We start from the raw sequence: 24,838 nt of genomic DNA on the forward strand, positions 1-24,838 counted from the left end.
GCCTCGACAGGCTCAGTGAGTGGGCGAGAACATGGTAGATGGATTATAATGTGGATAAATGTGAAGTTATCCGCTTTGGTATAAAAAACAGAAAGGCAGAGTATTTCCTAAATGGTGAAAGATTGGGGAATGCAGATGCTCAAAGGGACCTGGGTGTCCTTGTACATGAGTCACTGAAAGTGAATGTGCAGGTGCAGCAAGCCATTAGGAAGGCAAATGGTATGCTGGCCTTCATTACAAGAGGGTTTGAGTACAGGAGTAAAGAAGTCTTACTCCAATTATATAGGGCTTTGGTGAGACCACACCTGGAGTACTGGGTACAATTTTGGTCTCTTTACCTAAGGAAGGATATACTTGCCATAGAGGGAGTGCAACGAAGGTTCACGAGATTGATTCCTGGGATGGCGGGACTGTCGTATGAGAAGAGATTGAGTAAACTAGGCCTGTATTCTCTTGAATTCAGAAGAATGAGAAGGGATCTCATTGAAGCATACAAAATTATTACAGGGCTTGTTAGGGTGGATGCTGGGAGAATGTTTCCCTTGGCTGGGGAGCCTAGAACCAGGGGCCACAGCCTTACGATAAAGGGTAGGCCATTCAGGACTGAGATGAGAAGAAATTTCTTCACAGAGGGTGGTGAATCTTTGGAATTCTCTACCCCAGAGATCTGTGGAGGCTCAGTCATTGGGTATATTCAAAACAGAAGTGGATAGATTTCTGACTAGTAAGGGCATCAAGGGATATGGCGATAATGCTGGTAAATAGAATTGAGGCAGAAGATCAGCCATGATCTCATTGAATGGCGGAGCAGGCTCGAAGGGCCGAATGGCCTACTCCTGCTCCTATTTCTTATGTTCTTATATATTTTTAGAATTGTCTCACATAAGACTTCTGTATCAAAAGCTCACAAACTCAATCTCTGTACACTCTTTGGTGAGGAGTTGCAGAGTTCTGGGGGAGTTTTCCGGACCCTCATAATATCCAGAACATTACAGTCTAGCTAAACTTATTAAAAGTGCTATCTGGAGGACAGTAACATTCTCGGGTTGATCCTTTCCTTTAGGGAGAGATAGTCCGGACCTTTAGACCCAATTAAACGTCTTTAGGATTCGGCTACTTCAAACTTTAGTTGAAAGTGAACGTCTGGGGAATACGCCTGATCCGGGGTAGCCCTAAAGGGGCTAGGACTAGTAATTATCCCTTCACATCTACCCTGTCAAGTCCCCTCAGAAACTTATATGTTTCAATGAGATCACTGTTCATTCTTCTAAACTCCAGAGAGTATAGGCCCATTCGACTCAATCTCTCCTCGTAGGACAAAAGGGAGATCTAGTGTGCGTTATGTTTTAATCATTTCTTTTAGAAATGTGCCTATTAATTAAATGACTTCAAAACACTGTTCATTTGATCAATAAGCTGCTTCGTAGTGTATAACAATCATCGGTTTCAATTAAGATACTGGCTCAAATAAAGTAGGATGCTATCAATAGATTTAAACAGCGTCAAATACTGTAGTACAGTACTATAATCAGAAAATAGTAAAAGCAGCAATCGTTATGGTAACTGCAGGATCAACTACTGTTTTATCATTTGAATACTGTTACTGTAACACTTCAGCAAAATTACGTATACCATCCTTAAACCTTTCTTCATAGTCCAGTACTGATTCCATTTCAGCTTATTGATTAAATCTCAAACTCCTTACCTTCACCATTGCTCATTGTTAGAACCAGTGATTTTCATTAACTCCCTTTGCTCCAGCTCACCCCATTTTTCTCCCATAAGAACACAGAAACAGGAGTAGGCCATTCAGCCCCGTGAACCTGTTTCACCGTTCAATTTGATCAAGGTTGATCTGTATCTTAACTTCGTCCACCCGCCTTGATTTCGTAACCCTTAACGTCCTTACCTAACAAAAAGCTCGCGACCTCAGTTTTGACATTTTCAATTGACCTAGCCTCAACAGCTTTTTAGGGGAGAGAGTTCCTGATTTCCACAACACTTTGTGCGAAGAAGTGCTTCCTGACATCACCCCTGGACAATCTAGCTCTAATTTTAAGATTGCCGCATTGTTCTGAACTTCCCCACCAAAGGAAATAGTTTCTCTATCTACCCTATCGAACCCTTTAATCATCTTAAATACCTCACCCCTTAATCTTCTATACTCGAGGCAATAGAAGTCTAGTCTATGCAACCTGTTCTCATAGTTTAACCTCTTCAGTATTATTCTGGTGAATTTGCACTGAACCCCCTCCAAGGCCAATGTATCTGTTCTTAATTAAATGGAGGTGTTCAAAATTATGGGGGGGTTTTGATGCAGTAAATAAGGAGAAACTGTTTCCATTGGCAGGAGGGTCGGTAACCAGAGGACACAGATTTAAGACAATTGGTAAAAGAATCAAGGGGGGAGATGAGGAAATTTTTTTTACACAGTGAGTTATTATGGTCTGGAATGCACTGCCTGAAAGGGTGGTGGAAGCAGATTCAATAGTAACTTTCAAAAGGGAATTGGATAAATACTTGAAGGGGAAAAATTTGCAGGGATATGGGGAAATGGCAGGGGAGTGGGGCTAATTGGACAGTTCTTTCGAAGAACCGGCACAGGTACGATGGGCTGAATGGCCTCCTTCTGTGCTGTATGATTTGATGATTTGAATTCAATCCGCTAAACACTGGTATAATTAACCTTGAATTTGTTGGCCACTGTAAACCAGTGGCTCTGTCCATGAGACTTGGATATTCTTTTCTATTCCGTCCTAGTAGGTGCACATCAAAAAGAAAATGTAGGAATTTTATGAAGAAGCCTACCTTTGCTGCCGTGGCTCCAGCTCAGACAGTAATCCTCTCACTGAACCCCATCACCGTCACAGGAAGCTATGGTAGGGTGCTTCTCCGTGCTCGCCACCCTTTCACTGTCCACAAGACAAACCGATGGATCCAGATTTAAAACGGCAGGAGCAAAGCCACATCTGGGTCTGTTTCTGTTAAGTATGTGTATTGTATTGAACAATTAACACAAAGACTTAAACGTATAACTCAAACAGGTCTTTACTGGTTGGAGGTAGGGACTATACATAGGTCTTTACTTCATGCCCACAGGCGGGAACTGAGGGGAGATCAGTACCCACAGTACTATTTATACCCCTATGGCCAGGAGTGGTACTGCGTATCACTACGCCCAACAAGTAGTGCAGTCCTGTCCATAGGTTCAAAGTAGCACACATATTACATACACAACATTCCTCCCTTCCTAGCTTTACAGTCATCTCCCCATTTAACATAACGTAATAACATATATACATATATAACTTCAGGTTTACATAACAGAATAACATAGATACATAGATAACTTCATGTCAAAACAGATCACAGATTCAGTCTCTGCGGAAAACAGTTCACAGATTCAATCTCTGTGGTGGAGTCGGTTCACGTTGCTGGAGTGACTCATTCAATAGTCCTTCCATGGATTTAACAGTTTGAACTTCCGAACTGAATTGGCTCCGTTCGGAGGGACCACGTGTGTGATCTGGTAGAGGTAATAATGGTTCAGATGGGTCATCTTCTGTTTCGACTTTTCCTTTTCTGCTTCTTGGAGACTCTCTGGGCTCCACTGTCAGCTGCCAGCTGCATGCGCAGTTCCTCCTTCTCTCCCTCCTTTTTCCGTAGTAGAGCCACCTTCTCCCGATGTTCCGTAGACTTTCGGTGCTCCTCCATGATTTCTGTATGGTGGGAGTCGAAGTTACAAGTTGGGCAGGACAGGACATAGTAATATTCGGTGTCGTCCTGATCTAGGCCAGCGAGAGGGTCTTCTATTTCCTCCATACCCAGCTGGGCGTTAGCCAGCTTTTGTTCCAAGTCCAGACATCTTTCCTGAAGAGACTTCTTCATGCGTACCTCTTCATCCAGCTTTTTCTGGGCTTTCAGCAAGTCGTTTACTAATGACCTCATTTGAGATTTTACTACTTCAACTTCTTTTGGAGATTGATTGATCGGACTATTCAATCCCTCTACCGGAGCAGCTGTTTCAGCGGTCTGTTGTTCTACGTTGACGTGAGTCAGCGTACTTTTGGCATCCAAGGGCTGCTCTGTTGCAGTCATCTCAGTCTGTGTTGCCACCTCAGCTCTTCCAATAACCTTTGAGAGCTCCGAACCCCTTTCGTTTGAATATTGAAGTTCGTGTTCAAGTTTTTCCCATTTCAGAGTCCTGTCCTTCAGCATATGCAGGAGTTGGCTGACCGTTAACTCCTCTGACATCAGACGTTTTGTGTGCTCCTGCTCCATTTTCTCCATCAGCTGCTTCTGTTGTCTTTCCAGATTCTCCAACTCTATATCAAAGAACTCTTTCGTTGCATTCAACTCTTGCTCACAACGGCGAAGCATTTGTTCTAATTGCTGTTGTAGTTTGAAATGAAGTTGAGTTCGAGCCCGGTGTCCCTCAGAAATGGGCACATCAGTAGACTTGCCAGACTCAGAATCCACAGTTAAACTATGTTGTTGTTGCTCAGTGGAATTCTGTGCTGAAACTTTGTCTTTTGCACCTGAGTTGGGCTTACCATCATCCGTTCCAGAGTCTGGGCCGACTATCTTCACCGAGTTCTCACTCGTTATTGTTTGTAGGAAATGCCAGTCCATATTCATTTTCCTAATCCACTCCCGTCCTAGTAGTGGAGAACCTCCTTCAGATATCACATATAAGTCCATTATTTGACTGTCTTCGCCCTTGTGGACCACTGCAACCTCTATTTTCCCGATGGGGTACACTCTTTGCCCCGTGTATGTTTTCAATATAATCCCCGTATCCTGTAGGGGAATATGTTGGAATAACTTTCCGTAATCTTTCTTATTTATGACCGTCAATGCCGATCCAGTGTCCAATTCCAGTTTTACTTGGACTCCTTCTATCTGAAGAGTGACCCAAATTGTCTGGAGGTCTGCACCCTTACCAGCGTTGAGTACTCTTAAGCTAGCCAGTTCATTACAGCTTAAGCTAGCCAGTTCATTACTGCTAGCGTCTGAATCGGACTCCTGTTCGGTCACCTTGTGTACCTTTGCGTATTTTCCTTGCGGTGACTTCTTGTTGCTGGTCTTCTTCCCTGACCTGCATACTCTAGCTATATGTCCAAGCCTACCACAAGTTCTACATTCTTGGTTTTTAAACCAACACTGGTTCTGATCATGCGTTGTCTTTCCACAACGATAACATTTGCCAGAACTCACACCCAATTTGTGTGCACTGAGCTCCGGTGACCGTAGCTGCATTACTGCCGTGCCTCTCGCTGCGGCTTCGTGTGCTGTTGCCATAGTGACCGCCTTCTCAAGCGTCAGCTCATTCTCCTCGAGCAGTCGCTTTTGTGTATCCTGTTTAAATAAACCACACACAAATTTGTCTCGAAGTGCCTCTGTCAGTCCCGTTCCAAACTGGCAATATTTCGCTAATTTACGCAATTCCAGCAAATAATCAGCATTGCTTTCATGCTGTAGCTGCCTTCTGTCGTAAAATTTAAATCGTTCTGCTAGCATCAGCGGCGTGGGGTTTAGATGATCTTTCAGGACAGTAACAATCTCATCGAATGTCTTATCCGCCGGTTCATCTGGTGATAACAGGTGTTTCAATTGCCCGTATGTCTTCGCACCCATTAAATTTAATAATGTTAAAGCTTTATCTTGGTCATGAATTTTATTGGCCTTACAATAATTTTTTACTCTTTCAACATATATGGCCCAATCTTCGAGGTCACTATCAAAGGTACTAATATTCCCGTGTTTAGGCATTGTAGATTTGCAATTTCTCAGATTTTATTTTGTTTACTTGTTATCAAAGATGGCGGCTTCCCGCTCTTGCCGTCGTCCTCCGCCCACAAAATGGCGGTTTTCCCGCGCTTGGCGGTCTTCACCCGTCCCCCGACGCCGTCTCCCTTCAGCCCCCGAGTGCGGCCCTTATCTTTGGTTCCGATCGCTGGCCCGCGCTGCGCCTCGCACTTGAAGCGGCTCCCGGCCTCTGGCTCACCCACTCGCGCGGCTCTTGCTTGCTCGCTCCCTCCCGGGCTCTGGCTTACCCGCTCGCGCGTTTCACCGCGGCTCTTATCAGGGATTGCGATCGCCCTTATCTTCTCCAACTTCCCCAGCCCTGTCTTTGCAGCCAACACTGTACGGCTTACCCCACCACCTAGGTTGAACAAGGAAACTGCAGAAAGACTTCTGTCAGTCGCTGGAAGCTGTCAGGATGTTTGCTGCACTCCAGTGCTCAGTCGCTGATGGAGGCTTCAGAGTCCTAAAGCCTGTCGCTTCTAGTGGGGTGGTGATGTTTGAAACCTCTCTTCAACTGCCGCAGGGTAAGAACCTGACTCGTCGCCAGTGTTAAGTATGTGTATTGTATTGAACAATTAACACAAAGACTTAAACGTATAACTCAAACAGGTCTTTACTGGTTGGAGGTAGGGACTATACATAGGTCTTTACTTCATGCCCACAGGCGGGAACTGAGGGGAGATCAGTACCCACAGTACTATTTATACCCCTATGGCCAGGAGTGGTACTGCGTATCACTACGCCCAACAAGTAGTGCAGTCCTGTCCATAGGTTCAAAGTAGCACACATATTACATACACAACAGTTTCCATCAACCAGGATGCTGCAATCCAGTTTGTTTGAGATCCTGAATTTAGTCTAAGGTTCTTCCAATAACTGGGGGTATAGTTTCCGCTAGGTTGCGCTGTTTTTTCCAGCCCCATTCACCAGCGCAAAGGATCGAGGAATTTCAAGCGCACGTTACATCCAGCGCAAATCGATCTATTACACTGCTTTAAAAAACACCACACTGGAATCTGGCCCCACCCACAAAACTGGCTACGCCCCCAGAACCATGGCGAGTTTCAGCTAATTGCACCCCTTTGTGGGTCTTTGAGGAGGCTCTTAACATTAAGCTTTTTTTAGGCGCAAGGACACTAAGGCTCCTTTGGAAAGAATTAAAAAAGAAACTGACTACTGTACACCAATGTAACTAGTAAATGGTTCTGTATAGTTTTTGAAATTAATTTTCAGTTATTTAAAATCAGTTTACTCACAGGTGTTGGACTAGACACTGATTAAAAATGATTATTTTTTGTGATAAACCCATTTTCAGCTGTAGTAATAAAGCTGCACCAGATTACCACTCTTAAATACATCAAGGAAAATATTTTAATGCAAGAAAATAAATAGAAAGAAAGAAAGACTTGCATTTATATCGCGCCTTTCACGACCACCGGACATCTCAAAGTGCTTTACAGCCAATGAAGTACTTTGTGGAGTGTAGTCAATGTTGTAATGTGGGAAACGTGGCAGCCAATTTACACACAGCATGATCCCACAAACAGCAATGGGATAATGATCAGATAATCTGTTTTTGTTTATGTTGGTTGAGGGATAAATATTGGCGAGGACACCGGGGATAACTTCCCTGCTCTTTTTCTAAATAGTGCTTTGGGATCTTTTACATCCACCTGAGAGAGCAGATGGGGCCTCGGTTTAATGTCTCATCCAAAAGACAGCACCTCTGATAGTGCAGCACTCCCTCAGCACTGGAGTGTGCTCTGGTCCCTGGAGTGGGGCTTGAACCCACAACCTTCTGACTGACAGGCGAGTGTGCTACCAACTGAGCCACAGCTGACACATGAATAACGTAAATAATGGCAAAAGAACCAGAGGCGACATGAGGAAACATTTCTTTGCGCAGCAAGTTATTGTGATCGGGAATGCGCTGCCTAAAAGGGTGGTGGAAGCAGATTCAACAGTAACTTTCAAAAGGGAATTGGATAAATGCTTGAAGGGGAAACATTTACAGGCTATGGGGAAAGAGCAGAGGACTGGGATTAATTGGATAGCTCTACCAAAGAGCCAGCACAGGCACCATGGGCCGAATGGCCTCCTGCGCTATATCATTCTATGATTCTATTGCCCAAAAACACTGCCCGATTGCACTGGTTCCTGGAAGATTTTACGGTTGGCAATATGCAACTGAGTTTAAGCAGAAACTTGAGCAAAAATTTCAATTCAGAAAACAAGTGCAATTTTGAGTGCAATTTGCCCTGGGATTGCCAATTGTGTCCAAAGTGGAAACTCTACCCCCAGATGTTTAGACGATAGCAGTCCCTGTAAAAAGAAACACATGACAGCAAAGAACAGTAGCAAAAGGGGTTATTGATAATATGCTGCCAACATACTCACTATATCTTCAGAGACCTGAGCGCATAATCTAGGCTGGCACTCCAGTGGATGGGATTCAAAATCGTTCACTCCCGAATCCCAAATTAAAATTCCACCTATACCTACCCACTTTTCAATAATCTAACCGTGGATTGAATGGACACACACTTACCCAACTCCTGAATAGTCTAACCATGGATTAAATGGACACACACTTACCCACTCCTGAATAGTCTAACCATGGATTTAACGGACACACATTTACCCACTCCTGAATAGTCTAACCATGGATTTAACGGACACACATTTACCCATTCCTGAATAGTCTAACCATGGATTAAATGGACACACATTTACCCATTCCTGAATAGTCTAAGTAGGAATTGAATGGACACACACTTACCCACTCCTAGTCTAACCATGGATTGAATGGACACACACTCACCCACTCCTGAGTAGTCTAACCATGGATTAAAGACACACACTTACCCAATCCTGAATAGTCTAACCATGGATTAAATGGACACAAATTGGTTATATTGCATCCTTGGTGACAATGTTTCTGCAAAATTCTGCGCCACAAGAACAGAAAACATTTAGTGTAACAATGAATTTGATGTATTGACAGCTCATGTTATGGTTTTGTTTTGACTGACAACTAAATTTTGAATAATCGAGAATAATATTGCAACGAAGGTACAAATACCCATGTGCCAGAGATGATGCACAGATCACAAGTAACGTGGCGTGCCAGGATGCACATCCCATAGTCGACAATGGTGGAACACTTTGTTTTTCCATGGGTGCCCTTTGAAGCATACTCTTGTACTTGTTATACATGACTACAATAAGATCCTCACTCCAGTCCTTATCTTATATTAAAAGCCCTAAACAAAACCCACCAGTAACTTTGTATATTAGCTTTTGAGTTTGGCTCCTGTGAACAGTGGTAAATTATGCAATCATTGTTTATTCCGCATTTAATCATTTAATTTTTAGGGGCAGTTTTCTTCCCTCCTCTCCTGAAGGCACTGACTCTTGCTGTGGTACAATGGTACATGCGCACTGGCAGTCTACTTGGCCATTCTTTACATGTAGTCCTAGGCCATGAGTGTCATAAGGATATTCGACTGTGGGGGGTATGACAGCCCAGTCTAATCCTGTTCTCACCTGATGGCTACTCCACTTTCAGACTGTGTTTCTGGAAAGTGATCAAAAGTGGAATTCCTGGCTTATTTTTCTTTCCCTTCACTATCCCAGGAGCCAATTGTAGTGCCCCGCCACCTGCCCTGGATTGGATTAACGAATTCAGCTCAGACCGAGAGTTGAACCTGGGACCTTCCCGTCCTCTGTATCATTCCCACCAAGCTACTTAACTCTGTCTCTCTCTCTACACAGATGTTGCCTGGCCTGCTGAGTATTTCCAGCATTTTCTGTTTATATTTTATACTTAATTAATTACTGTGGCGACACGCCACCACTGGACACAATCTGCTCACAGCGGTACGGACAGTTTAAGCAGACGCCCACAACCGGGGGCACTTTCCTCCAGCAACTTGTTTCCCACAGGGACAGGCTGCCGGGAGCACTTCCTGTCTGGGGAGTATTTAAGTCAGGCGCGGGCTCTTCCAGTTCCTGTTTTGCCATGAGGCTGAAATAAAAAGCTGTTCTGATTTACTAGCTCTGGTCTCGACTCCCACGTTTGCCGCGGTATCTCAACACTGGTGACCCCGACGCTCAGGACGAATCCTAAGCTAGCATGGCGGATACAAACGCAGTCACGGTTAAATTACCAGACTTTTGGGAAAACTTGGCCGAAGCCTGGTTCGTTCAAGCCGAGTCCAGATTCCGGCTGAAAGGCATCACAGGCGACACCACGAAGTACGACTACCTCGTCTCCTCGCTCACGTACGCTACCGTCCCCAAAGTTTGGGCAGCGCTGCAGGACCCACCACAGACTGGCAAGTACGAACATCTGAAGGCTGCGCTACTTAAAAAATTTCAAACGTCCTCTTACCAGCGCCACTGCCAACTCCTTAACCTCCCCGGTCTCGGTGACGCTTCACCATCAGATCTGCTTTCCCACATGCTGTCCCTCGCGGACGACAAGCCCCCCGGTGCCCTCTTTCGCACGCTTTTCATTCGGCAGCATCCGCCCGCTCATTGTGGAGTCCGGCTCCACGGACCTGAATGACATAGCAGAAAAGGCCGACCGGCTGCTCTCTGCACAGTCTGCGCGCGACGTCACGCCCGACCTTGCGGCAACGACCACGCGGTCTCCCCGGCCCGCCCGCCCTACCACTCCGGGCCACTGTTACTACCACACCCGCTTTGACACTAAGGCCCAACGCTGCACGCCACCGTGTACCTTCAATTCCCCCCCCGCACCGGCCCCCGCGATGGCCGTGGGGCAAAAGGGGCCTCTACTGTACGTCACTGACGACAGAACCAACCGCCGATTTCTGTGCGACACAGGGGCCCAGCACAGCATCACCCCCACCTCCACCCTCGAAATCCAACGCGGCACACGAGGTATCACGCTGGCCGCCGCCAATGGCTCGGAAATCCGCACATATGGCACCCGCATGGTCACGCTCAACCTCGCGGGCCGCCGCTACCGCTGGGAGTTCCTCACCGCCGAGGTCCTCTGCCCACTCATCGGCGCCAACTTCCTACGCGCCCACAGCCTCCTTGTCGACATTCCGAGGCACCGCCTCGTCGACGCCAACACTATGGCCACCATCCCCGGCGCCTTCACCCCGGACCGTTCGGCCGGCCTGATGACCTACTGCCTCGCCAGGGCCGTGGACGACTACTCGGCACTCCTAGCCGAGTTTCCCGCCCTCACCAACCCGACCTTTTCGGCCAAAGCCGCCAAACACGGGGTGGAGCACTATATCCCCACCACCGGCCTTCCAGTTTCTGCCCACGCCCGCAGGCTCAACCCGGCCAAGCTGGAAATCGCACGGGCCGAGTTCGCCACCATGGAACAACTCGGCATCATCCGCCGCTCCAGCAGCCCCTGGGCCTCGCCCCTCCACATCGCCCCTAAGCCCGGCGGAGGCTGGCGCTGTAGAAGTGCATCAGCATAGAAATATATATCCACACATATTAGTATAAAGTAAGCACACATACACTCTTAAATAAAAATGGAGTCTGGAACTTTCAGCAGATCAAAATGACTTTGCACAGTATAGCATAAAGGGAAACAAGCAAGACCATATTAGAAAGCGGTTTAAGGAAGAGGATGTGACTCCTTTGTAGCTTGCAGGCTAGACAGTTCCTTAAACAAGATAAGCTTAGCAGAACAAAAAGCATGATAACCGAAGGACATGTACTGTAAACATTCGTATGAATGTCCAGAACCAAAGTGAGAGACAAACCGTCTCCATTGTATAAAATTAATTAACTTTATCTAAAGGTATTCCTGCATCATGACTTTTGATTATCTATTGACTAACCTTATCTTAAGACACTGAGGCTTCGCTGACCCTTTAGTCATCTTCTTGTTGACCTTAAACATTCCTTACTCATCTCTTTCTTAATGTTATTAATTGTGTCTCTCAATACCATACCATGTGATAAAAGGTTTTGATCTTTGTGTATAAAAAGAGGTGTTTTTGTCCATGTATTCGGAGAAGTCACGATAGCCATTGCCTACGTGAAGCTCCCCTTGCTAGCAAGTAGTTAAATAAAGTCTGCCTTTGACGATCACTTTGTTTCACAGAGTCTTATTGAACAGTCGAAACTTCGACAGCACCCTTGTGGGGACTACCGCCGCCTTAACGACGCCACCACCCCCGACCGATACCCGGTGCCTCACATCCAGGACTTCTCGGCCCGACTGGCCGGACGAACCGTCTTTTCCAAAGTCGACCTGGTGCGCGGTTACCACCAAGTCCCCGTGCACCCCGCGGACATTCCCAAAACGGCCGTCATCACCCCATTCGGCCTGTTCGAGTTCCTGAGGATGCCCTTCGGCCTCAAGAATGCAGCCCAGGCTTTCCAGTGCCTTATGGACTCGGTCCTGCGGGACCTGAACTTCCTATTCGTCTATCTAGACGACATTCTCGTGGCCAGCTCCTCCAAACAGGAACACCTCGAACACCTTCACGTCCTGTTCGGGCGCCTAGCCCAACACGGGCTCATCCTCAGCCCGGCGAAGTGCCAATTCGGCCTAACCGTGATCGATTTTCTCGGTCACCACATCACCCCTGCTGGGGCCATCCCCCTGCCCAACAAGGTGCAGGCTGTCCAGCAGTTCCCCCACCCCACAACCATCAAGGGCCTCCAGGAGTTCCTCGGGATGGTGAACTTCTACAACAGGTTCATCCCCAGAGCTGCAGCCCTCATGAAGCCCCTATACGACTCCCTCCGAGGTAAATCCGGCAAGATGGCCGTAGCCTGGACCACTGACACGTCAGCCGCCTTCGATGCCACCAAAAACGCGCTCGCCGACGCCACTCTGCTCGCGCACCCGAGGGCCGACACCCGGGTCGCGCTCACCACCGACGCCTCCGACCACGTGGTCGGGGCCGTGTTCGAGCAGTGGGTTAATGGCGCGTGGCAGCCACTTGCCTTCTACAGCCGCCAACTGCGCCCCCCGGAGGTCAAATACTCCACTTTCGACCGCGAGCTTCTCGCGCTCCACCTGTCAGTCCGCCATTTCAGGTTCCTCCTGGAAGGCCGCCCCTTCACCACGTACGTGGACCACAAGCCACTCACATACGCGATGGCCAAGCGCACCGAACCCTGGTCCGCTCGGCAGCAACGCCAGCTCGCGGCCGTGTCCGAGTTTACCACGGACATCCAGCATGTCTTCGGTAGAGACAACGTTGTCGCCGACTGCCTTTCCCGTCCCGCCATCTGCACGAATCACCTCGCGGTCGACTATGCGCAACTAGCAGCGGCCCATCTCACGGACCCAGACCTCCTCTCGGCGGCTACCAGCCTGCCAGGGCTACGCCTAGCCAAGGTCGCGCATGGGCCCGAAGCCACGGCAGTTACTTACGACATCACACTCAGCCAACCCAGGCCGGTCGTCCCTGAAACCTGGCGCCGCCGTGTCTTCGACGCGCTCCACGGGCTCTCCCACCCGGGTTCCCGCGTGTCCGTCAAACTCCGCTCCCAGCGTTTCGTCTGGCGCGGCCTCAGCAGAGATGTTCGGACTTGGGCCACCTCCTGCCTCGCCTGCCAACGGGCTAAGGTACAACGGCATACAAAAGCACCCCTGGGAGACTTCGAGGTGCCCAGCCGCCGCTTCGACCATGTACACGTCGACATCGTCGGGCCCCTGCCGCCATCGCAAGGCCAGACTTATCTCCTCACGATGGTCGATCGCTACACACGCTGGCCTGAGGCAGTGCTGCTGACCTCCACCACCACAGCCGACATCGCCAGGGCGTTCGTTAACACCTGGGTAGCGAGGTTCGGTGTACCGGCTGACATAACCTCCGACAGAGGCGCCCAGTTCACCTCCGAACTCTGGACGGCCACAGCACGTAACCTCGGTGTGACGCTCCACCGAACCACGGCGTACCACCCGCAGGCCAACGGGCTTTGTGAACGCTTCCACCGGTCACTCAAGGCCTCACTCCGCGCCAGCCTGCAGGACAGTACCTGGACTGACCGCCTACCGTGGGTACTACTAGGCCTACGCACCACGGTCAAAGAAGACCTCCAGTCCTCGGCAGCAGAGTTAGTCTACGGACAACCGCTGCGCGTCCCAGGCGAATTCCTTCCGGAGGCTACCACGCCTTGGTCGGCTGACCAGCAGCGGCTCAACTTTTTCTCTTCCGCTCAGCAGTTCACCCCACTTCCAGTCAACCGACACGGCGAACTCGCACCTCACATTCCGCCAAATTTACAGCAGGCGCGCTTCGTCTTCGTGCGACACGACGCGCACCGTGGACCCCTGCGACCCCCGTATGACGGACTGTACGAAGTACTACAAACCGGGGACAAGGTCTTCAAGCTGCGACTCGGCGACTGGGTCGAGACAGTCTCAATCGACCGGCTCAAACCAGCACACACAGAACCAGGGGAACAGGTCCCCATGGCCCGGCCTCCAACTAGAGGCCGTCCCGCCAGCAAGACAGCACAGCCGGCGGCGAACCACCAGGCCCCGACAACTAGACCGGCGATCACGCAGAGCCGCTGCGGCAGAACCATCAGACCACCGTCACGACTCGTCCACTCCTCCTAAGCGGATTCTGGGGGGAGCTCTGTGGCGACACGCCACCACTGGACACAATCCGCTCACGGCGGTACGGACAGTTTAAGCAGACACCCCCAACCGGGGGCCCTTTCCTCCAGCAACTTGCTTCCCACAGGGACAGGCTGCCGGGAGCACTTCCTGTCTGGGGAGTATTTAAGTCAGGCGCGGGCTCTTCCAGTTCCTGTTTTGCCATGAGGCTGAAATAAAAAGCTGTTCTGATTTACTAGCTCTGGTCTCGACTCCCACGTTTGCCGCGGTATCTCAACACTGGTGACCCCGACGCTCAGGACGAATCCTAAGCTAGCATGGCGGATACAAACGCAGTCACGGTTAAATTACCAGACTTTTGGGAAAACTTGGCCGAAGCCTGGTTCGTTCAAGCCGAGTCCAGATTCCGGCTGAAAGGCATCACAGGCGACACCACGAAGTACGACTACCTCGTCTCCTCGCTCACGTACGCTACCGTCCCCAAAGTTTGGGCAGCGCTGCAGGACCCACCACAGACTGGCAAGTACGAACATCTGAAGGCTGCGCTACTTAAAAAATTTCAAACGTCCTCTTACCAGCGCCACTGCCAACTCCTTGACCTCCCCGGTCTCGGTGACGCTTCACCATCAGATCTGCTTTCCCACATGCTGTCCCTCGCGGACGACAAGCCCCCCGGTGCCCTCTTTCGCACGCTTTTCATTCGGCAGCTTCCCGCCAGCATCCGCCCGCTCATTGTGGAGTCCGGCTCCACGGACCTGAATGACATAGCAGAAAAGGCCGACCGGCTGCTCTCGGCACAGTCCGCGCGCGACGTCACGCCCGACCTCACGGCAACGACCACGCGGTCTCCCCGGCCCACCAGGCCCGCCCGCCCTACCACTCCGGGCCACTGTTACTACCACACCCGCTTTGACACTAAGGCCCAACGCTGCACGCCACCGTGTACCTTCAATTCCCCCCCCGCACCGGCCCCCGCGATGGCCGTGGGGCAAAAGGGGCCTCTACTGTACGTCACTGACGACAGAACCAACCGCCGATTTCTGTGCGACACAGGGGCCCAGCACAGCATCACCCCCACCTCCACCCTCGAAATCCAACGCGGCACACGAGGTATCACGCTGGCCGCCGCCAATGGCTCGGAAATCCGCACATATGGCACCCGCATGGTCACGCTCGACCTCGCGGGCCGCCGCTACCGCTGGGAGTTCCTCACCGCCGAGGTCCTCTGCCCACTCATCGGCGCCGACTTCCTACGCGCCCACAGCCTCCTTGTCGACATTCCGAGGCACCGCCTCGTCGACGCCAACACTATGGCCACCATCCCCGGCGCCTTCACCCCGGACCGTTCGGCCGGCCTGACGACCTACTGCCTCGCCAGGGCCGTGGACGACTACTCGGCACTCCTAGCCGAGTTTCCCGCCCTCACCAACCCGACCTTTTCGGCCAAAGCCGCCAAACACGGGGTGGAGCACTATATCCCCACCACCGGCCCTTCAGTTTCTGCCCACGCCCGCAGGCTCAACCCGGCCAAGCTGGAAATCGCACGGGCCGAGTTCGCCACCATGGAACAACTCGGCATCATCCGCCGCTCCAGCAGCCCCTGGGCCTCGCCCCTCCACATCGCCCCTAAGCCGTAGAAGTGCATCAGCATAGAAATATATATCCACACATATTAGTATAAAGTAAGCACACATACACTCTTAAATAAAAATGGAGTCTGGAACTTTCAGCAGATCAAAATGACTTTGCACAGTATAGCATAAAGGGAAACAAGCAAGACCATATTAGGAAGCGGTTTAAGGAAGAGGATGTGACTCCTTTGTAGCTTGCAGGCTAGACAGTTCCTTAAACAAGATAAGCTTAGCAGAACAAAAAGCATGATAACCGAAGGACATGTACTGTAAACATTCGTATGAATGTCCAGAACCAAAGTGAGAGACAAACCGTCTCCATTGTATAAAATTAATTAACTTTATCTAAAGGTATTCCTGCATCATGACTTTTGATTATCTATTGACTAACCTTATCTTAAGACACTGAGGCTCCGCTGACCCTTTAGTCATCTTCTTGTTGACCTTAAACATTCCTTACTCATCTCTTTCTTAATGTTATTAATTGTGTCTCTCAATACCATACCATGTGATAAAAGGTTTTGATCTTTGTGTATAAAAAGAGGTGTTTTTGTCCATGTATTCGGAGAAGTCATGATAGCCATTGCCTACGTGAAGCTCCCCTTGCTAGCAAGTAGTTAAATAAAGTCTGCCTTTGACGATCACTTTGTTTCAGAGTCTTATTGAACAGTCGAAACTTCGACAGCACCCTTGTGGGGACTACCGCCGCCTTAACGACGCCACCACCCCCGACCGATACCCGGTGCCTCACATCCAGGACTTCTCGGCCCGACTGGCCGGACGAACCGTCTTTTCCAAAGTCGACCTGGTGCGCGGTTACCACCAAGTCCCCGTGCACCCCGCGGACATTCCCAAAACGGCCGTCATCACCCCATTCGGCCTGTTCGAGTTCCTGAGGATGCCCTTCGGCCTCAAGAATGCAGCCCAGGCTTTCCAGCGCCTTATGGACTCGGTCCTGCGGGACCTGAACTTCCTATTCGTCTATCTAGACGACATTCTCGTGGCCAGCTCCTCCAAACAGGAACACCTCGAACACCTTCACGTCCTGTTCGGGCGCCTAGCCCAACACGGGCTCATCCTCAGCCCGGCGAAGTGCCAATTCGGCCTAACCATGATCGACTTTCTCGGTCACCACATCACCCCTGCTGGGGCCGTCCCCCTGCCCAACAAGGTGCAGGCCGTCCAGCAGTTCCCCCACCCCACAACCATCAAGGGCCTCCAGGAGTTCCTCGGGATGGTGAACTTCTACAACAGGTTCATCCCCAGAGCTGCAGCCCTCATGAAGCCCCTATACGACTCCCTCCGAGGTAAATCCGGCAAGATGGCCGTAGCCTGGACCACTGACACGTCAGCCGCCTTCGATGCCACCAAAAACGCGCTCGCCGACGCCACTCTGCTCGCGCACCCGAGGGCCGACACCCGGGTCGCGCTCACCACCGACGCCTCCGACCACGCGGTCGGGGCCGTGTTCGAGCAGTGGGTTAATGGCGCGTGGCAGCCACTTGCCTTCTACAGCCGCCAACTGCGCCCCCCGGAGGTCAAATACTCCACTTTCGACCGCGAGCTTCTCGCGCTCCACCTGTCAGTCCGCCATTTCAGGTTCCTCCTGGAAGGCCGCCCCTTCACCACGTACGTGGACCACAAGCCACTCACATACGCGATGGCCAAGCACACCGAACCCTGTTCCGCTCGGCAGCAACGCCAGCTCGCGGCCGTGTCCGAGTTTACCACGGACATCCAGCATGTCTCCGGTAGAGACAACGTTGTCGCCGACTGCCTTTCCCGTCCCGCCATCTGCACGAATCACCTCGCGGTCGACTATGCGCAACTAGCAGCGGCCCAGCTCATGGACCCAGACCTCCTCTCGGCGGCTACCAGCCTGCCAGGGCTACGCCTAGCCAAGGTCGCGCATGGGCCCGAAGCCACGGCAGTTACTTGCGACATCACACTCAGCCAACCCAGGCCGGTCGTCCCTGAAACCTGGCGCCGCCGCGTCTTCGACGCGCTCCACGGGCTCTCCCACCCGGGTTCCCGTGTGTCCGTCAAACTCCTCTCCCAGCGTTTCGTCTGGCGCGGCCTCAGCAGAGATGTTCGGACTTGGGCCACCTCCTGCCTCGCCTGCCAACGGGCTAAGGTACAACGGCATACAAAAGCACCCCTGGGAGACTTCGAGGTACCCAGCCGCCGCTTCGACCACATACACATCGACATCGTCGGGCCCCTGCCGCCATCGCAAGGCCAGACTTATCTCCTCACGATGGTCGACCGCTACACACGCTGGCCTGAGGCAGTGCCGCTGACCTCCACCACCACAGCCGACATCGCCAGGGCGTTCGTTAACACCTGGGTAGCGAGGTTCGGCGTACCGGCCGACATAACCTCCGACAGAGGCGCCCAGTTCACCTCCGAACTCTGGACGGCCACAGCACGTAACCTCGGTGTGACGCTCCACCGAACCACGGCGTACCACCCGCAGGCCAACGGGCTTTGTGAACGCTTCCACCGGTCACTCAAGGCCTCACTCTGCGCCAGCCTGCAGGACAGTACCTGGACTGACCGCCTACCGTGGGTACTACTAGGCCTATGCACCGCGGTCAAAGAAGACCTCCAGTCCTCGGCAGCAGAGTTAGTCTACGGACAACCGCTGCGCGTCCCAGGCGAATTCCTTCCGGAGGCTACCACGCCTTGGTCGGCTGACCAGCAGCGGCTCAACTTTTTCTCTTCCGCTCAGCAGTTCGCCCCACTTCCAGTCAACCGACACGGCGAACTCGCACCTCACGTTCCGCCAAATTTACAGCAGGCGCGCTTCGTCTTCGTGCGACACGACGCGCACCGTGGACCCCTGCGACCCCCGTATGACGGACCGTACGAAGTACTACAAACCGGGGACAAGGTCTTCAAGTTGCGACTCGGCGACAGGGTCGAGACAGTCTCCATCCACCGGCTCAAACCAGCACACACAGAACCAGGGGAACAGGTCCCCATGGCCCGGCCTCCAACTAGAGGCCGTCCCGCCAGCAAGACAGCACAGCCGGCGGCGAACCGCCAGGCCCCGACAACTAGACCGGCGATCACGCAGAGCCGCTGCGGCAGAACCATCAGACCACCGTCACGACTCGTCCACTCCTCCTAAGCGGATTCTGGGGGGAGCTCTGTGGCGACACGCCACCACTGGACACAATCCGCTCACGGCGGTACGGACAGTTCAAGCAGACGCCCCCAACCGGGGGCCCTTTCCTCCAGCAACTTGTTTCCCACAGGGACAGGCTGCCGGGAGCACTTCCTGTCTGGGGAGTATTTAAGTCAGGCGCGGGCTCTTCCAGTTCCTGTTTTGCCATGAGGCTGAAATAAAAAGCTGTTCTGATTTACTAGCTCTGGTCTCGACTCCCACGTTTGCCGCGGTATCTCAACATGACCTTATTAACCTTGAATTAAAGAGTGCTCGGATTAAATAGCCACAACCCAGTTCCTAAAGCACCAATTCATACAGGTAGATCTGCAGAGGATTGACAAGACACACACAGGGTACTCACAGGAGACAGAACAGGGTTCAGAAGAACGAAGAGAAGAGGAATATAGGAAAAACTCATGTTTTTATTTCTTTATACAAACTCCAACTAAGTACTTGTTTGAATAGTTCCTGATAATAAATTAAAAAAATAACCGGTCATAAACATAACATGGCATTAATATTCCTCTACACATTAATACATTTTGTTACGTCTGATCACAGACCCCTCGGATATTATTCAAGGGATCTGTGGTAGAGTTTCTGCAAGCTATCATTTTAATTACTTAATTAAGTTTTGCAAAATAATATCTTAATTCAAGTTTTCATCATTCACCTAACTCTTGCCGAATGTATTAACTCATTCACAACTGGAAATACCTGTTGGTGTGGAGGAAGCGGAGTGACAGACTCTGGAAGCCCAGGGTAAATTGCTAATTGTTTTTTTGGGTGGGGTGGCGGGGGCATAGATTTAACCTCAAGCTGGACCAGTGAAACAGTTGAAGAAAAAATAAACCTTCCTTTCTTTTTCAGTTTCCGATCCCTTCTCCCTTCCTCATGCAGGTTGCTTAGGGTTGCCAACTCTGGCTGGACGTAGTCCTGAAGGTTTCATCACATGACCTCCTGCCTCCGATTGCCCCGTCTAGTTAAACAGCCTTTTTTTCACATCGCCAATATTTTTTATAACTAATAAACAAAAATTTTCAAAGAAAATGAAGAACGCACACTTCTTTTAACACCCCTCTGATTTCCGCCCCCCCCCCCCCGCAGGTTGGTCGCAGCATTGCGCAGGTGACTAATCTGTAATTCCTGGAGACTCCGGGTTAATCCTGGAGGGTTCGCAACCCTAAAGTCGCTTAAGCATCCCAGCGTGTAATGTGGCGGGGGGGGGGGCCAGTAGTGACAAAAAGTGCTTCAAATCTGCGGCACATGTCAGTCAAGTCATGTGGGGAGGGGGAGGTGGAGGGAAGTGGGGAGGGTGTGTGAAGAACAAAGGCCCACATTATAAGGCGGCGTCAAGATTGAAAGAATTAGGAGGAAAAGAAATTAAGCAATGAGGAAATGGGCAGAAACCTGAAAGGGTCTCTTCCCTGTAAACCCACTTTCTACCGAGTACCCCGACAAGTACTAATAGCTTACTGCCACAGCAGCGAGATTAGTCAGGTGCAGTCTCTCAGGACTGCAGTTGTGCAAAATCAAAGCAATCTTCTTAATTGTTTTTCTCATGCAGTCAGCCTTTTGTTTCACCAGATACCCATTCTCTGTCGACATTGGGCAGTAAAGCCTCAATGCCAAAATTAAAAGATTTAAGCGATGCTCCAGTCACTGACAGAAGATAAAATAGCCGCAAAGTTAATTGTAATAGAAAGAATTTGCATTTATTTAGCACCTTTCACGCCCTCAGGATGTCCCAAAGCACTTTACAACCAATGAAGTACTTTTTGAAGTAGATTCACTGTTGTAATATAGGAAACGCGGCAGCCAATTTGCGCACAGAAAGATCCCACAAACAGCAATGTGACAGTGACCAAATAATCTGTTTTATATAAAAAGAAAATACTGCAGTTGCTGGAAATCTGAAATAAAAACAGAAAATGCTGGAGAAACTCAGCAGGTCAGGCAGCATCTGTGAAGAGAGAAACACAGTTAACGTTTCAGGTCGATGACCTTTCGTCATCGAAACATATAAATCTGTTTCATATGTTGGCTGTGGGACAAATGTTGACCAGCACACTGGAGGGAACACCCCTGGTTCTTCTTCGAATGATGCCATAGGATCATCAGGACTGCAGTGTCGGAGGTGCTATCTATCGGATGAGATGTTAAACCGAGGCCCCGCCGGCTCCCTCAGATGGACGTAAAATGTCCCATGGCACTATTCGAAGAAAAGCTAGGGAGTTCTCCCTGGTGACCTGGCCCATATTTATCCCTTAACCAACTTAACTAAAACAGGTTAGCTGGTTATTATCTCATTGCTGTTTGGGGAACCCGGAAGTGTGCAAATTGACTGCCATGTTTCCCCACATCACAACAGTGACAACACTTCAAAAGTACTCCATTGGCTGTAAAGTTCATTGGGCCATATTGAGGCTGTGCAAGGCCCTATATAAATGCAAGTCTTTCTTTTTTTCTATATGTTGGTTTGGTGAGCAACCATTTTGTGCAAACTGTGGCGAGGGAACAGTCTCTCTCTCCATCTCTCTGCTAGAGTACAAAAATTCAAGCTTGATTTTCCTTTCATAACACTGCAGTACATTACCGGGACTAAATACCACGTATGGGTAAACCACTAGCAAATGAACTATCTCCATCCTCTACACTACATCAAGATAGCTGACTCTGCCAAAGTCGTGTCAGCCTTCTCACACCAGCCTCTCTGGCAACACGAGCAGACAGGCCTCATACTCTAACACAGTGTTACTGCTGGAGTATGAATGCTCTGGTATTGCTACCAAAGAGGTTCAGTCAGCTGGTAATTCAGGACCATCTATAGAATTGCACAGAGTTACATATCTTGAAGTTGTTTTGAAGACAGAACTGGAGATCTTTCAAAAAGCTTGTTGATGTAATTTTTCAGGCCTGGACATCCTCAGATTTTCGCTTCCTCAGCTCCAACAGGCTGAAGTGGAACCCTCTACCATCACAAGGATCTATGTATAGTGATGTTGATAAGAGCAGGTCGAACTCATCAGTGTTGCAATTGGCTGCTCAGTCCCAGGCAGCTGTCAGTCATACAAACAGGGCCAGCCTCTGAACCAAGTGTTTCAATCCCATTTTTAAGCTATTCAATCTTGTAGTGCTCAAGGAATACTTTGATTTAAGGCCCAGTTCCACTATTTAACTGAGCTAGTTGTCGTCAACAGCCCTTGGTATGAAAAGAAAGCAGAAAACACAAAAGCAAACCGAAGCAAGCTGGAGAAAGATTCCAAGTAAAACAAGCACCAAGAAAACAAGACTCAAGGAAGAAAAACAAATCTTAAAATGAAAAGGAGGTCTACAATGCAACAAAACAGGTCTAGGAATGGACAAGGAGACCTCTTTTAATAGGATCCAGGACTGCTGGATAAAGCATGGCTTTCATTTCCACAATTCTTGTGCACTAATGAAAGCTCTCATTTATATCAGTGACAAAGTCATTCCTTTCATTGCACGACTCATTCTTATTTCAATTCAGTATAACTTTGACCATTTCTCTATGGTTTTCTAGTCATTCATTTGCTCTTAATATCCCATCCCCACATACTCAAGCCACCTGGGTTACCATGACAGCTTCTCTTCCTGACATCTGTAAATGATACCCTTTCAAACTACTCAATTCATGTGGAAATGCTGCCCTTATGACAAAATATACATGGGTGGCCGCTACACAGGAACTCCGCTTCCTGAAATAGATCATTTCTCCATAATTCATATGAAAAGAAATGTAAAAATGATGCTGTGGCCTAAATAAATGGGCCAATAGATTACTATGAGAGAGGAAAAAAATCAGCAAGATTCACATGAATTGAATGGAGGGAGTGCTGGAAGCTCAAAGTAGAATTACCCTACTTTTTACCCAATTGTAAGCTCCTCGTGTGCAATTCTAAACAATCCACACTTCAGTAGAGACAGCTGTACATGTAGGTGATGCCTCTCCACTAACCGTGATAGTGATACAGAAAGTTGTCTGCACTAATAATGTAAACATATATTCTTCAAAAATATGGGAAAGGAAGTTACTCAATTGGAAGAATATCATGAAGACCGTGGCAACTTAACTTTAAGGCCACTGTAACGTAATGAAAAACGTACTGCAAGATTTTACCTCATGATGGTCAGTTTGGCTGTAAGGCCCAGCTTCATTTGAAGGTTGGGAACAAGTAACGATGAATGAGTTAATATATTCACAGCTATGAGGGAAGGACCGAGATTGACAGACCATGAATCATCGTAAACTTAAACAACAGTTCACATAAATGTTACCGCGGCTCCTCAACGTCTGGGGTCTTCAGGTATGCTTCTCCCAATGAACGGCTAAGTTCCCCGCAGAGGTTTAGGTTCGCTCTTCAGTCCCCAAGTTTCACCCAGTCTTCCTTTCTTTCTAATAACTTATTACGTCCTCCTTGGTCAAGAAATGCCCTCATCAGTGATACCATTGCTGAAGAAATAAATAGAATCCCTGTAATTCTATGTGATGTCCTTTAACCCTGTATGGTTTTCAGTTCTGTTCTTCATCACTGCTAGTAGGTTTTTCTCTGAGAAATTTGATTACAAATTTGTAATCGTAAGTTATTCCCTTTGTGATTTTTCCACCCTTTAGTCCTGAATGCAGTGATAGTCTGATATTTTAATGTTCCCCTGCACAGCAGGGATAAGCTGCTTTTCTTCACTTTGGTTCTATGTCTAAGACACTTCTGTTTGTGTATCGTTGCTGTTAATGTGGTATTGTTTTGCTTGAAAATACTCTTGATTTGCGATGCAGTTGCAGTTAGATGCAGCAGGTACTGTAGCTTGCGACTTTCTTCAATAGGGAGAGTCGAGCAAAATAAATCTTGGGTAATGGTTCTGGCAAAGAAGGCAGACGACTTCAGGCATAATCTTTGCTGCTTTCCTTCACTTCCGTTAGTCCCAGCTACAGGGTGACTCAACATCAACTCTTTACTGACTTGGAAGCGTTTTAACCATCCAGCACCCTGCAAAATGCAAAATACTTCTCATAATGATAAAGTACGATTTGTAATGATGCTATTTGGAGACATTCAATGAGAACATATTAGACACAAAGCCAACATTAAACTCTCTCATCACAAATGTTACACTCATGTACCATATTTCTACACTTCAGATTTTTAACTGCATGTTTATCTGACAATGTGGAGACAGAATCTAGTCACGTGATGGGATACTGCGGGTCTGAGATGTCAGTTATAATCAGGAACAAGTCTGCAATAGATAGGGATAAAGATGAGTTAATCCAGACGCTAGATTCTGGTTTGCCCATGGTGGGTCTGGAATTTGGGACCTAATGCTACGCAGAAGCCCAAAGTTGAAGCTTTGGAATAGGTCAGTCAAAATGGCAGCAGTTTGTACCAATGTACCAAAGTGTTGGTGAAAATATTATATAAGATGCAAGGATAAGAACCGTTCCCATTTTGACTTTTGGCCAGGTATATGACTACCTGGCCACATCTCCACCTCTAAACTACCAGAACTACAAAATATTGGTAGAAGTTGAAAAGGTAGAAGAAATGGAAGGGGGGGGGAATTGATAGACAGGATGTACTAGAAAGGCTGGGTATGCTTAGAGTGGACAAGTCGCCTGGTCCAGAT

The 24,838-nt window shown here is 49.2% G+C and overlaps 1 protein-coding gene across 1 annotated transcript in view; it reads right to left on the bottom strand.

The window, feature by feature from the left end:
* Positions 1-19,576: 19,576 nt before the first annotated feature.
* jakmip2 (janus kinase and microtubule interacting protein 2) overlaps positions 19,577-24,838 on the bottom strand; it is a 439,655-nt gene continuing 434,393 nt past the window's right edge. Inside the window, exon 22 of the mRNA XM_085995146.1 lies at positions 19,577-24,201. Within this exon, the coding sequence (XP_085851272.1) occupies positions 23,749-24,201 (453 nt within the window). The 3' untranslated portion in view covers positions 19,577-23,748. The remainder of the gene's footprint in view (positions 24,202-24,838) is intronic.

This window comes from Somniosus microcephalus, chromosome 8 (genome assembly GCF_052327205.1).
Source record: "Somniosus microcephalus isolate GS21.2 chromosome 8, FLI_Smic_1.0, whole genome shotgun sequence".
Taxonomy (NCBI): domain Eukaryota; kingdom Metazoa; phylum Chordata; class Chondrichthyes; order Squaliformes; family Somniosidae; genus Somniosus; species Somniosus microcephalus.